This window comes from Alligator sinensis, unplaced genomic scaffold (assembly GCF_000455745.1).
Source record: "Alligator sinensis unplaced genomic scaffold, ASM45574v1 scaffold471_2, whole genome shotgun sequence".
Taxonomy (NCBI): Eukaryota; Metazoa; Chordata; order Crocodylia; family Alligatoridae; genus Alligator; species Alligator sinensis.
This window is the reverse complement of record NW_005842143.1, coordinates 625,995-639,622: the sequence shown is the minus strand read 5'-3', so window position 1 is coordinate 639,622 and position 13,628 is coordinate 625,995. Positions and strand designations below refer to the sequence as shown.

Genomic DNA, 13,628 nt, shown 5'->3' with positions numbered 1-13,628 from the left:
CAGCGGGGCGGCGCCCCCCCCTGTGCCCCCCCCCCAGCTGCACAGCGGCAGCTGCCGACTGGGCCCCGCGTCCGGCTCCTCGCCCGACTCCTCAGCAGCGCACGACGCCATGGCCTTGGCCCCGCCTGCCACGAGCTTCGCGGCAGTTACCCGCCGCGCTGGCGCTCTGGCCAATGGGCGTGCGGCGCGGGCCCGCCGGCCAATGGGAGCGCGCCATGGCAGCGCCAGCAGTTGCATCTCCAGCTTCCGCTCCTGCTCGAACCAGAGGGACTGGCGCGACCTGCGTGAGGAGCTGTGCGGTGTGGGGCCATGCATGGGGGCCATATTGGGAGGTTCCCCCTGGTCGCCGCCCCTGCTCGGGGTGTATTCCGACTTGAGAGCTGAGAGGGGCGCCTTCCCCACCCCACCGCGCAGGGAGAAGACTGTCTCTTCCCTGGGGCAGACCCGCTATAAGGAGGTGAATGACTTGTCTGGTCCTGCCATTGCACTCTGGTATTTATTTCTGAAGAGGCGGAGTAAAGAAAACCCGGGCGAGGATGCATCCTGATATGTGCGTTTAGATCACTAAGCTGGCCTAAAACGATGCCCAGAGGTAGAGGAAGGACATGCCGGGTCATATACATGGCTGCAGTATAGTTAGCAGTGGATAGATACCTCACTGTTCTCACCACTGTAACAACTGACAGAAATAACTCAAGTGCTGTAAGAAATCTGACTGATAGCATGTGAAAAAATACTGACAGATACTGAAATTCAGCTAAGGAAGATTCAGATACAAGGAAACTGTCTGAGTAAAAAGGTGACCAAACGCCAACCCACATGCCAGACCAATGTGAAACACAGGGTAAGTTGTATTCAGCGTGTGAAGAGCTCATGATCGCAGTGCGGACAGGCACATGATCAGACGGCCTCAGCGAATCAGAAGTTGCATGAGACGTGTGGCTGTAGGCAGTCACACTCTCCTAACTGAACATCAGCAGCATATTCTGATTGGCTTAGGAGTTTATAAAAGGGACAGCGCGCCAAAGCGCAGGGACTCGGGGCTCCACACGAACAGTTGGAGAGGACTGATCACCCTTTTCAGGAGCCTATGTCCCCTAGGCCGACTATTGTATACTCGTTACCAAACATATCAAATGCACCGAGCTCTCGTACAACAGTTTTTGCTGTTGTTACCCGCATTTGCAATCGTTGTTCGTACTTCGTTGTTCTATTATCTTCTGGCTGTACATTGTAAGAAGCAGCTGCTGCCTACTTGCTGTTTAACTGCTGTTTAAGAGTTTTTCTGTCATCTTGCAAAAGTTGTAAGTAAAACCTAAGTTTATTTTACCACCCTTAACTTGAGTCAGTGTCCCTTTCGTCCCCGGCCTGGTCGTACCGGAGGGTTGGTCATCCACCCGCCGCAGTTTACCTCATGGCGTCACGAACAGGATCTCTGGGGCAAAGGGAGAATGAAGAGTGCACTGACCAATCAGTCCGGCATTGCCCGTGGCGAAATCACCACAGGCCCCCGACCACAAATGCCGATGATTTATGGGCCCATGTGGCGTATCACCAGGCCCAGCCAGATGGGAGGATCAGCAGCCATGTTTCGATCCGCCCAACTGAAAACACCGGGGGGCCACTCAAAGAATGGGCCGTTACAGGCCTCACTCATGCAGCCTTAGGGTGTCTCCTAGCTAGCCCTGCGGTCTTGTACCGACCACCAGATACGGCTGCGGAGGTACAACTTCATCGTGCCGAATCATCTACCGACATAAGTGATCATACCCCAGTGCAAGAGTTTGCTCTCTTCACACAGTACCTGAGAGAAGGAGGGGAACCCAGTCCCGCGAACCAGTTTAATTGTCCGGCACTAGCGCCCGGATCACGAGGCCACGAGCTTCTTACCCAGCTACGGGAGGGGCTAGAGACCGAGGGCCACCATGCAGTGAAATGGTCAGGGCAAAAATGGAATGAAGGAAAGATTATAAGTGTGTTACTTCGTGCGGTGACGGGTTTATTGAGGGAAATTAAAGATTTGGAGGCCCGTTTGCGTACAGCAGGCATGGAGTCGCTGGAGCACGCAGCGAGAGGCTCCGCGCTGCCGCCATTCCAAGATGGCGCTGGCGAAGAAGGGGAGAATAAAAGGGGCCAGAAAGTTCCCTCAGGAGACAGGCCGACCGTACCAAGTCCTTCGGCCCCGGCCCCTGGAGTGGAGCCAAGAGATGGTACGCCCCCTGGAGTAACACGAAGAGAAAGCCCAGCGTCCTACGAGGGAGAAACATTGTATCTAGCGCTGCCAGTTAACACAAACATCTCTCTTGACTGTACCGCACCCAATAGTGTTAGTAGAACAATTGTATCCAGCCTTCCTGCATGATGCACAAAGGACCACCCAAACCACCATGACCCACAGTACACGCACCCGGCCTGAATTACAAGATCTATGTCGTGAATCACGGGTGAAACCGGGAGAAACCCTGGCCATGTGGCTAGGATGACTAGTTGTCGAATTTGGATCGGACATCCTCGACTCGGAAGAAGCAAGTGTCCTGACCTGACAAGCTGCGTGGAGTAGGGGGCATGCCACCGATCTGGACGTGGTCACAGATAACGATCACTGGCCCATCCCACTCCCAGCACTCGTCGTGGGTCAAGTAACTCATAAGTCCCATGTTTGGGACGAAGGACGACTACAGAACGCCGACGCACAACAACTGCTTTTGGCCATCATTGGAGTGTCGTACCTCACGTGGAATCCTAGAGCCCACCAGCTGGGACTAACACAAGCACAGTGTAAGAGAAGATGGGCTCATCGCTACTTGAAAAATCCTGGAGCAATTCCAGCAACACTGGAGGCCGTAGAAGCCTGCGTGGAAGTGTATGGAGGAGCAGAAGCCATCACGCTCCGACTCCTACTGAACCCAGTAACGGGTCAACAAGCAGGGAATATCTTAAGTCACCTTCCCCGACTACAAGCACTCCTAAAATCGAGCGAGGGAACCACCACCGATGCGAGAGATCGCCCCTCAGCATACCCGGTCGAGGCTCTGAGGCCGAGGCATCAAGAATTTAACCTTCAGTGAGAATTCCACCCGTGGCTGATAAGGACGCCCGAGGAGAGAGTCATGTTTGGATTTTTACTCAACCGTGCAGGGCTCACGAAGCAACAGTTGCGCGCCCTCGGGGATGAAGGCCAACGCCAACTAGCTACCGTAATGGGATTCCGGTTCGAGTTCGAAGGAAAGCCAAAAGACGAGTAACAGCCAGCGGCCACTTCTATCTGGACTCGACCAAAACCTGTCCCTGTGTCCTATAATCATAGTTACTACTTTAGGTCCTGGGGACAGAGTGACAACACCATAATTAATAATAGAAGTTTTGTTATAAGTTTCGTTTTTCAGGAGCAGACAGGCTGTCTATTTGTTAGTTGGTGAAAATGCTGTGCCATCAACGATTTGCTGCGCTGCATCATTTGACCACCAGCACAAGGTGCATGTGGATCGTCGTGACAGTAATCACCATCCTGATATGCGGGTCGATCGTGACTGCCACCCTGGTCGACCTGAGAGACGCTACCCAGATCCGCGAGAGAGAGAGAACATCAACGCATGACATCACCAAGACTCTTGTAATGGGACTCTGGATTACCAATTTAATTTCTTTAGTCAATCTTATAGTAGTTGCTTTGGCTATTCTTTATATATGTGTTCATTTACCAGTTGAGCCCATTGAGCGAGAGCAAGATGACAACGGCGTAACAAGCCTATAAAGTTCTCCATTTCTATATTTGTTGACACCTTTATTTACACTGTTAATGCCATTGTTTGTTGTTGATATAGAAATTAGAAGGGTTTGTTATATTTTACAATATGTTAAGAATAGAGTGTCGAAGCATTTGGTCAAGGGGGCATGTCTGAGTAAAAAGGTGACCAAATGCCAGCCCACGTGCCAGCCCAGTGTGAAACACGAGGGTAAGTTGTGTTCAGCGTGTGAAGAGCTCATGATCACAGTGCGGACAGGCACGTGATCAGACGGCCTCAGCGAATCAGAAGCTGCATGAGACGCGTGGCTGCACGGCCGGCAGTCACACTCTCCTAACTGAACATCAGCAGCATATTCTGATTGGCTTAGGAGTTTATAAAAGGGACAGCGCGCCAAAGCGCAGGGACTCGGGGTTCCACACGAACAGTTGGAGAGGACTGATCACCCTTTCCAGGAACCCGTGTCCCCTAGGCCGATTTAATATTGTATACTCGCTACCAAACATATCAAACACACCGAGCTCTCGTACAACAGTTTTGCTGTTGTTACCCGCATTTGCAATCGTTGTTCGTACTTCGTTGTTCTATTATCTTCTGGCTGTACATTGTAAGAAGCAGCTGCTGCCTACTTGCTGTTTAACTGCTGTTTAAGAGTTTTTCTGTCATCTTGCACAAGTTGTAAGTAAAACCTAAGTTTATTTTACCACCTTAACTTGAGTCAGTGTCCCTTTCGTCCCCGGCCTGGTCGTACTGGAGGGCTGGTCATCCACCCGCCGCAGTTTACCACAGAAATGATATGCTGGCTGGGAAGTAAAATGTCAACTAATGTGAACTAAAATTAAACCACGTGGCTGCCTCCACAGGAGTGCAGAAGTTTGCTTCCCTGGGGACAAGAAGCAGTGGCACACCATGTATGGCTGGTGTTGGTCCCTGGAGAGCTCCTGGGCCACGTGGGCTTTGACATGGTGCCGGGGAGGCCCCAGCAGCCTTACCTGGGGGCTGGGGAAGCTGCAGCCATTGCACTTCTGCAACTGGCAGCTGGAGCGTGGCTCTGGCCTGTCAGGCTCCAGTTTGGGGCAGCTCACGTTGCTGCCACGTGTGCTGCCCTTCTTTTTATCCGCGCAGGGGTTTTTTACCCTAAGTTCTCCCAGAGTCAAAAAATCCCGCCCCCCGCATGGCAAGGTAGCAGCACAGAAAATGCCTCCGTGTGTGGTGCGTGACCCATCTGCAATGCCACATACCACCCATCTGTGCTCATGTGGACATGGCCTATGAGGCCAAATCCTGGGGGGAGCTATCTGCAGCTGTCATTGAACTCATATGAAGTTCTGCGTGCCCATTACCTTTCAGGCTTTGGCAAACAGAAAAGAAAGATTGCTTCTGATCAAGCAGCATTTTGATGTATTGCATTAAAACAGCAGTTGTGAAAGAGTCTAAATGGCAAATTTAATGGCAAATGACCATTAAAAATTAGACTGAAAAGATCTCAGTGTTCCAGGCTTAATTGAAAAAAAAAACATTTCAGGCTTGTTGGACTTAAAAGATCAAGACAACTAGATTTTGTTTAGAATGGTCAATCAAATCCTCTGGAGAAAAAAACTGGAAATCAGCAACCATGTAAAAATGCTGGAAGAATTAAGCTATGCAATGCAAGGAGCAGAGAAAATAGCCTGGTGGAATTCTGCTTAGGGTTTAAGAAAATTATTTTTTACAAAGCTTCCTCATGTGGAAGCCAAAGCCCTTTTACAAACAGATACCCCAAGTATTGTCCCATAATCTCCCTCTTATACACAAACATATTTGTGAGATTGTATTTTAACAGACATGGCAGAGAGAAACATCTGGTTTACTGAGAATGTTTCTCAGTTAGTATAAACAGAATAGATTATCAGTCCCTTATCAAATAGCCGAGCTCATGAGTGTAAGGGTCTTGTACAGATGCATAATTCTACACAGAACAGGGCTTAGATATTTTCCAAATGACTCTGGGTAAACAGTCCCCTGGTCTTTACAGTGAGACCCTCAAAACAGACTGGTGTAAATCTAAGCATAAGAGGAATGTTTCTGTGATTGGGCATGTGTCAATGGGGTGTTCTAGATCAGAAGAGTAAACACTTCAACATCAGTGTCATGATGACAGTGCCCTACAGCAGGAGGGTCACTTTTTTATAGTTGCAGGAAAAAATGAGCTAGTGCAGTGACAACAATTTTTTTTTTTATTTAAGAAAAAATTTTCGTGTCCCAGGTCAAATTAGCCAGATCAGGTCCAAATCCATTTGAATCATTCAAGAACCATATGTGGCCCTGCTATCCGCAAGTATCCTCCACCCCAGCCTGGGGCTACAGGTACTTGGAAATCCTCTGACAGGCATCCTATGTGCAAACCAAAGTCCGGAGACTTAGGGTTCAGATCCCCCCGAGTTTCACTTGCCCTCAGCTGTAGGGCTGCAGAAGCAAAAAAGATGGCATTCAATCTTAAATGTAGCCTCTGTATTTAAGTGTCTGCTCAACAATACATTTCTCACACACAGATGGGGAAATTCACTCTAGCTTTGAGTGCAAAGGGGTTGCTAGAGGGTTATAACACCTATCTTGGTGCATGCTCCAGACATGAATTCACCTGCTCTATGCATACGCAGCACTCAGTTTTCCCACCCCTGTCACAGAAGGCCCTAATATGGGGAGTATTTCGCAATGGGATTAAGTTGGCAGAGAAGAAATGGTAGGATGTCCAGAGCCCACGCACAACTACTCCTCACTTGATGTCATAGTTACGTTCTTTAAAAATGCGACTTTAAGCAAAACAATGTTAAGAAAATCCAGTTACATCACAGTAGTTACCTACTAGCAGGCGGTGGCCAAACAGCATTATAACTGAACACTGCATGACTTTAAACAAGTATGTTCTCTAATGGATCAGTGACATAATAATGAAACAATGTTAACTGGGACAACATTAAGTGAGGAGTACCTGCAATTCTATGTTGCTTCAGTGACCAACAGAGGGCAGGGACAGGTAGTTAGCTATGTTAGTCTGAAGTCAAATAGAAGGCAAGGTAGATTTGCACCCTATAGATTAACTATATCAGAGATACGTAACCTTTTGTTAGCAGCATCTTACTTCATAAGATGTTATGAAGGGGCAGCAGTAAGCTCCTAAAAAGAAAGCAGTGATGAGAATACAAAGAGTAGGGAAGGAAGGGGAACCTGCGGGAGAGGCAAGATGAGTAAGAGAAAGAAAAACAAAGGAACATAGTGGTTATGAAAGCTAATCCAGGTAATGGGATTAAAACGGTCTAAATTCAGACTACAGATACTTAACACAATCCAATCCATGGATTATTTCTTGTTCCACAATTTCCTGTTCAAGTTCATTTTTAAATTTTTGTTTTCTGAGAACAAATAAGCCTTAAAAACAAACAAACCTAAATCTTAAGAACAACCCTGATATTATCATGCAAGTGTCTGATAAGGGGGTGCTACTGTTGTAATGAACAAAACAGCGTGCATACAGAAAGCCAACAGACAACTTTCCCACATAGAGATTTACAAACTTCTGACCCAGGACCCCACATCACAATACCAGAAGGAATGAAATTAACTCTTAAAGATGCTACTTCTGGAAACATAGGAGAGGATTAATGTTTCTACCTCCTGGCAGTCCAGCCCAGGCAACTTTTACTTTTTACCCAAGACCCACAAACCTAGCAACTCAGGATGTTCCATTGCCTCTGGCATTGGCGCTATCACACAGGGAGTTTCTAGCTACCTTGTGTGGGGGCCGAGGGGGATCCGGGAAAGGGTCGGCTGGGTTGTGGCCACAAACCCAGAACGTACAAATGGGTACTTTCGACCGCTGGAGTAGAATTAGGCACAAACGTGTACTGGTTCAAACAAAGATGGCTTTACTTACACTGTCGAGATGTACAGCGTAGGAAGAAAGTTAACTTCAAACTTCAGTTACAGTTTAACCGAGGAGCTCTGATAAGACGAGATATCTTTCTAGCGGGTCTGAACACGAGCATGCAGGACACGGGGGTACGTCAGGGACGGTCGGCAACGGGGAGTCGTTAGCGGTTGATCAATCCGCCACGTTCACTCCAAGATGGGCGCGGAGTTCTCCAACTTGGGCGGAAACTGCTCCAACCTTTTATACGGCTAGCGAGCCAATTGCTAGTTGCCACGTAAGAATAATTTAGAACCGGCCAATAGTAATGTGTGAATTTGCATATGAGTGGCGGGAACCTTTCCACGCCAGGGTTCTCCACCGTGCCGAGAAATTCCCTCGTACAAAATCTCACCGTGCCTTGTGCTAGAAAGTTCCACTGTGCCAAGGCACTCAACCACTATGCCCTGACACCTTGACTCAATCTGATTTGCATATTCCATGGGAGCTGCCAGCTATTTGAAAGATACCACAGATTTCCTAAAGAAACTAGCTTCCATTGACAAGTTTCCAGTTATTACCATATTAGCTACCATGGAAGTCACAATTTTATATACCGACATCCCCTATCAGGATGGATTATAAGCCATAAGGAACATTATTCCCAAACAAGATATTGCTTCCGTTTCTATCACACCCTCCTACTTTTTTTCCTCATACACAACTATTTCAGATTTGGGGACTTCCTATAGCTACAAACAATTGGCACTGCCATGGGCACCCTTGTGACCCCTAATATGTCAATGTATTTATGATGGACCTTGAAGTCTGCTTCCTCTGCAGCTGTCCTTCATACCAATGACATCTTCTTCATATAGACACGTGGGAAGCAGTCTCTAGAGAAATTCCACCAGGGCTCTAACAACTTCCACCTCTCCATCAAACTGACGCTGGAATACTCCACCCAGCAAATTTATTTCTTGGTTGCCACTGTGAAAGTTTACAATGGCAATATCACTGCTACATTGTATCAGAAACCTACCCGGTGCTACAGGTACTTTCTTGACAGCAACTCTCACCCTAAGCACACCCCTACATCCATCATCCACAGTCAATCTCTATATTACAACCATATCTGCTCTGATGCCACCGATGTGGTGTGGTGCATTCAGCTGTGCTGGATGACCCAGCAGCACGGAGCCAGAGGGGAGCCTGAGGGGAGCTGCAGGTGAGGTGGAGTGCTACACCACACAGGAGTGGGGAGTGGTGGGTGCCTGCCTGTCTGCACAGGGTGCAGCGGGGCAGGAGAGCACCCAACCCACTGAGCAAGCTACAGAGGGGTGGGGAACCAGGGGAAGTGCCCACCCATCCATACACATGGTGCAGCAGGGTGAGAGCACGCTTGCCTATGTGAGTGCATGGTGCACAGTCTGGAGACCTCATAGCTCTTGCTAATTAGGCACCCATGGTATGTGGCCTAAGGGGTGTGTGATCCTTGACTGCTGAGAAATTGGACCACTCTGATATACACCATCACCTGTTTACAGTGCCTCTCTGTTGTCTACATTTTCAGACAGGGTGATCTCTATGTGAAATTATGAATGAACATCTATTTGACATTGTCACAAACCCCACTGTTATTGGACAGGTTTCTGGGATGTCATACAGGTTTTCTTATGTTTGTTTTACTGATATGGTGTGTGTAGTCTCATTGAAAAGCCAATGTTATACAGTGTTCACTTATGTAATTTTTGTCTCTGTATAGATTATGCAGCACATTCTATACAGTATATGTCTTTATGATGCTGGATATAGTGTACACCAAGATCAGGCCCTGCACTGCCCCTGCCTGGCCCTGTGTGCTGGGATCGGTCCCCATGCCCAGCCTTGCACTCCTAGATTGGATCCTGTGCCACCTCGCACACCCAATCTAGCACCCAGGGCCACTCTTTCTGGCCCATGAAGCTTCCCATGAATCTAGAAATTTGGTGGCAATTAATGCCACCACTGTTCCCCGAAAGCCAAATGTTTGGACCCTTGGGGAGTCCCACAGGCTGGATGACGTGGCTCTGTGTGCCAGATATGGCCTGCAGGCTAGGAGTTGAACACCCCTGCTCTAAACTAAGACTATGGATTCTTATCCCATTATAGGGATTACCTTTTATAATCCTCATGTCCCTCAATGGGTTAATTACTTGTTTTTTCTCTCTCCTACCTAACCTTGCCTTCCCCTGTGGTGCCCTTTCCTTTTTCCTCCCACTCCTCTTTGTAGAATACTCTTTGGATTCTAATTACTTTCTGTTTAGAAATTCAGCTTCCTGCCATCCTTTCATAACATCTGATGAGGTAAGCCACTGCCTGATGAAGCTTATGCATCTCTGTTTTAGTTAGTCTGTAAGCTGCAAACCCACCCTACCTTCGAATAGAGGTCAGCCATGTAAGGCTATTGTACCTGTAGACAGAACAAGGGAGGCACAAAGGTGGCTTAAAGCCATCTAGATATCCTTTCTGTCTAGGCTCCCTCTCATGTGTGTTAGCTTCTGGCATAGAACACAGTCTGTCCCTAAATATTTTCAAGTATTGCTAAGCTGATTTCCAATGTGTATGCACAATAACATTGTCTGTTTTGTGAATTTAGTGTTCATTATTTCATTTAAGCCCAGATGAATAATAGAATTGTTGATTTTCTAATAATAAATAAACTGGGAGATGGAGAAGATCCAAATTAGTTAAAATTTTGGCCTTTCTGCTGAGAGAGTCCCAATATACTGTAATGATAGTTGTTTATGTGGATACTTGTCCATTAGGAAGACTATGACTACAAATTTATTTCATCTGAGCTATCAGATGACTATCAAGTGGACTGGTCAACTTCTGATCAGTTCCAAGACTGACTCTATTTAAACCAGTGACCTAATGGTGAAAGGCTGCATAGCCCATTTTTTGTTATTCATCCCTTTCCTCCCAGGTTGCAGTTTCAAAAAAAGAGAAGATCTGGACAGCTTTGAAACCATCTGCCCAGTTAGCTTGAATCTCCATTTCTCTTTGTTTTATCTAACTTGGCAAGGAGCAGATTCTGTCTTATAAAAAAGATCAGAGAATTTTATCCCTATTACCAGTAGTTATTGTGCAGAAGATTCCCTTTGCATACTTTACAAATAAATCACTGAGGATGTTGGATTTAAATAAGCCAATTGTGCAAATTGTCATCCTTGTCCAGCCAACAGTTCCCTTCTCTCATTTTTCTCTGGCAAACTCTGACTTTCTGCTCTTATGAAATCTTTGTGCATGTGTATTAAGTAGTTAACTTGACTCTCTGATTTATTATTATTATTATTATTATTATTATTATTTCTCTCCCTGCTAAATCCAGTGTAGCGCTAGCATGGAGAAATTATACTGAAATGCTAAACATAGGGACTTGCCAAGTTAGTTCATATTTTCTGCAGCGCATTCACAGGCTCCGGAACTACTTTTGGTCTAGTCCACATAAACACAGAGCCCTTGAAACAGAATTAAATTTTTAGAAGTAAATTACTTAAACAATTCAATTGAAAATTGCATATGATAGAAATTGAGATATCTTTAAAAGCTTTTAAATAATTTTCAGTTTGAACTATGTTTGTTAGCCTATGTGACATGCCTGTTCTTTCCTGTAGGTTTTATCTCCTGTTTTAGGTGTGACTTTATGTGACTGGTTGGAGAAATCAAGTTATCTTGCTATCAGTATATTTACTGATTAGGCTGAAGCAGCACACAGTTGCCTGAACTAAATTCTAAATATAGCTTGCAGGACAGACAGATACTTGGTCAAGTTGAAGTCAGGCACTAAAAGAGAGATAGGGAGGCCAGATCTTTATTTGGTTTAATTGACAAAGCTCCATTGACTTCGGTGGAGTTATGCAAATGTATACCAGTGCAGATCTGGCCTGAAAGGATTAATTCCACTTAACCAAACAGAATATTAAACTAGGAGAAAGAAATTAATCCAGCTTTGGGATTTATCTGTAATAAAAAAGAGTTTTTAAAGGGGTTGCCTCCTATGTTCTCTGATATTCTTTTACCAGCAACTGTAATGAGATTTTTGTGCATGCACACACACACTTGTGAAAGTATCTGAACAGTGTCACACAGACTTTCTGAGTTTTCATACTTTTGCCTTCGTTTTTGGATACTTCCTAAACAGAGATGGATTTCTTTTTTGTTTTAGTGTTTCTGTTTATTTGCTGGGTAGGTTGTGGATGTCTGCTGCTATTACTGTGTTATCATTTTGTCCGCTGAGAAGATAACCAGGCCTCGGGAAGCTTCTGTAAGGATGTTGGCCACAGCAGGGCATAGCAGAGTGTAGCTTCATCTCCCACCACCACACGCAACTGACTGTGCTTTAAGGTTCTAGACAGACAAGAGAACAATACAAACTGTTAAGGTGACCACCTATCTATAATCAGATGGAAGAGTCCTGAAATGGGAACATCAACTCCGGTCCAGGGCTGCATGACTCCAGGACAGCATTTGTCCCAGATTCCCAGTATCATGTGCAGGGATCTGGGTTTTCTGTTCACTGTGGAAAAACATGAGAAATGGTAGGTTTTCCCTTGCAGGCTGGCAGCATTCCAGTCTGCAAGGGGCTGCTTGGGGCTGGGAGGAACTCAGGAGGTGTCATGTTTATTTGTCCTTATTGAACTGCATCTGGTTCCACTCCACACACCTTTCCAGCTTGTCCAGGTCTGCTTCGATCCACATCCTATCCCCTAGCGTGACCGCATTTCTCCATAGCTTAGTATCATCCATAAACAAAGCACGCTGGCCAAGTTCACAGACAATACTAAGTTATGGGGAAAAGCAGTCATGCTAGAGGATAGGAGGCGGATCCAAGTGGACCTGGACAAGCTGGAAAGGTGGGTGGAGCAGAACTGGATGCAGTTCAGTAAGGATAAATGCTGAGTGCTTCATTCAGGGAGAGGTAACCAGGGACGTGAATACAGGTTAGGAAGAGATGTCCTGGCCAGCACAATGGCTGAAAGGGACCTATACTTAGCATTGGCGAAACCCCAGCTGGAGTTCTGTGTCCAGTTCTGGGTGCTGCACTTCAAAAAAGATGTGAAGAATCTTAAAAGGGTCCAGAGAAGGGCCACAAGAATGATTAAGGGCCTGGAGGACAAACCTTATGAGGGAAGACTAAGGGATCTGGGACTGTTTGTTTAGCCTGGGGAAGAGAAAACTGAGGGGGGACTTGGTGGCTGTCTTTAAGTATGTAAGGGGTGAATATCAGGAGCTGGGAGAAAAACTGTTCACTAGGGCGCCCCAGGGAGGACAAGGAGTAATAAGCATAAACTGTTAGACGATGGTTTCAGATTGGATGTAAGAAATAACTTCTTTACCATAAGGGTGATCAGAATCTGGAACCGACTTCCCAAGGAAGTGGTGCAGTCCCCAACCTTGGAAGTCTTCAAGAGAAGGCTGGACAGACATTTGATCTCAACAGTATTCCTGCCCAGAACAGGGGAGTTGGACTCAATGATCTTTTGAGGTCCCTTCCAGCCCTTAATTTCTATGATTCTGTAGCAGAAAGCCCCCTTTTCCTCTTGCCTGCATTTGCTCTCCCTTCTTTGGATATGTTTCTCTTTTTCTACCTTTCTTCCTTCCTCTTTCTTTCACTTTAAGATAAGGAATTGTGTTTTAAAATTTGTATGTGTGCATTTTGTGTCTCCCCTTGTAGTTTGGTATTTTTATCTATTTGTGTGCCATGGCATTTGTAGCTTATATTTTATACTCCTCACCTTTCAACTTTCAACTAAATGTGTTTTAGTAAGTTATACATTGTAACAATGTTAACAAGGGCAGGAATCAAACTGTCCTTCTCTGTATCAGGCTGGTCCCTGAAAGAGCGAGTGAATCAGTGATTGAATGTGTAACAAGGTAGCACACAGCAATTAACACCTGGGAAGCTTCAGATCAACCAAGGGAAGAACTCAATAGAAGACAATGTAACAACC

The 13,628-nt window shown here is 46.2% G+C and overlaps 1 protein-coding gene across 1 annotated transcript in view; it reads right to left on the bottom strand.

Annotated features, from left to right (window-relative positions):
* SHCBP1L (SHC binding and spindle associated 1 like) overlaps nucleotides 1-1,638 on the bottom strand; it is a 61,399-nt gene extending 59,761 nt beyond the window's left edge. The window contains exon 1 of the mRNA XM_006025380.2: nucleotides 1-1,638. This exon is cut by the window's left edge and continues 108 nt beyond it. Within this exon, the coding sequence (XP_006025442.2) occupies nucleotides 1-324 (324 nt within the window). The 5' untranslated portion in view covers nucleotides 325-1,638.
* Between the last annotated feature and the right edge of the window lie 11,990 nt (nucleotides 1,639-13,628).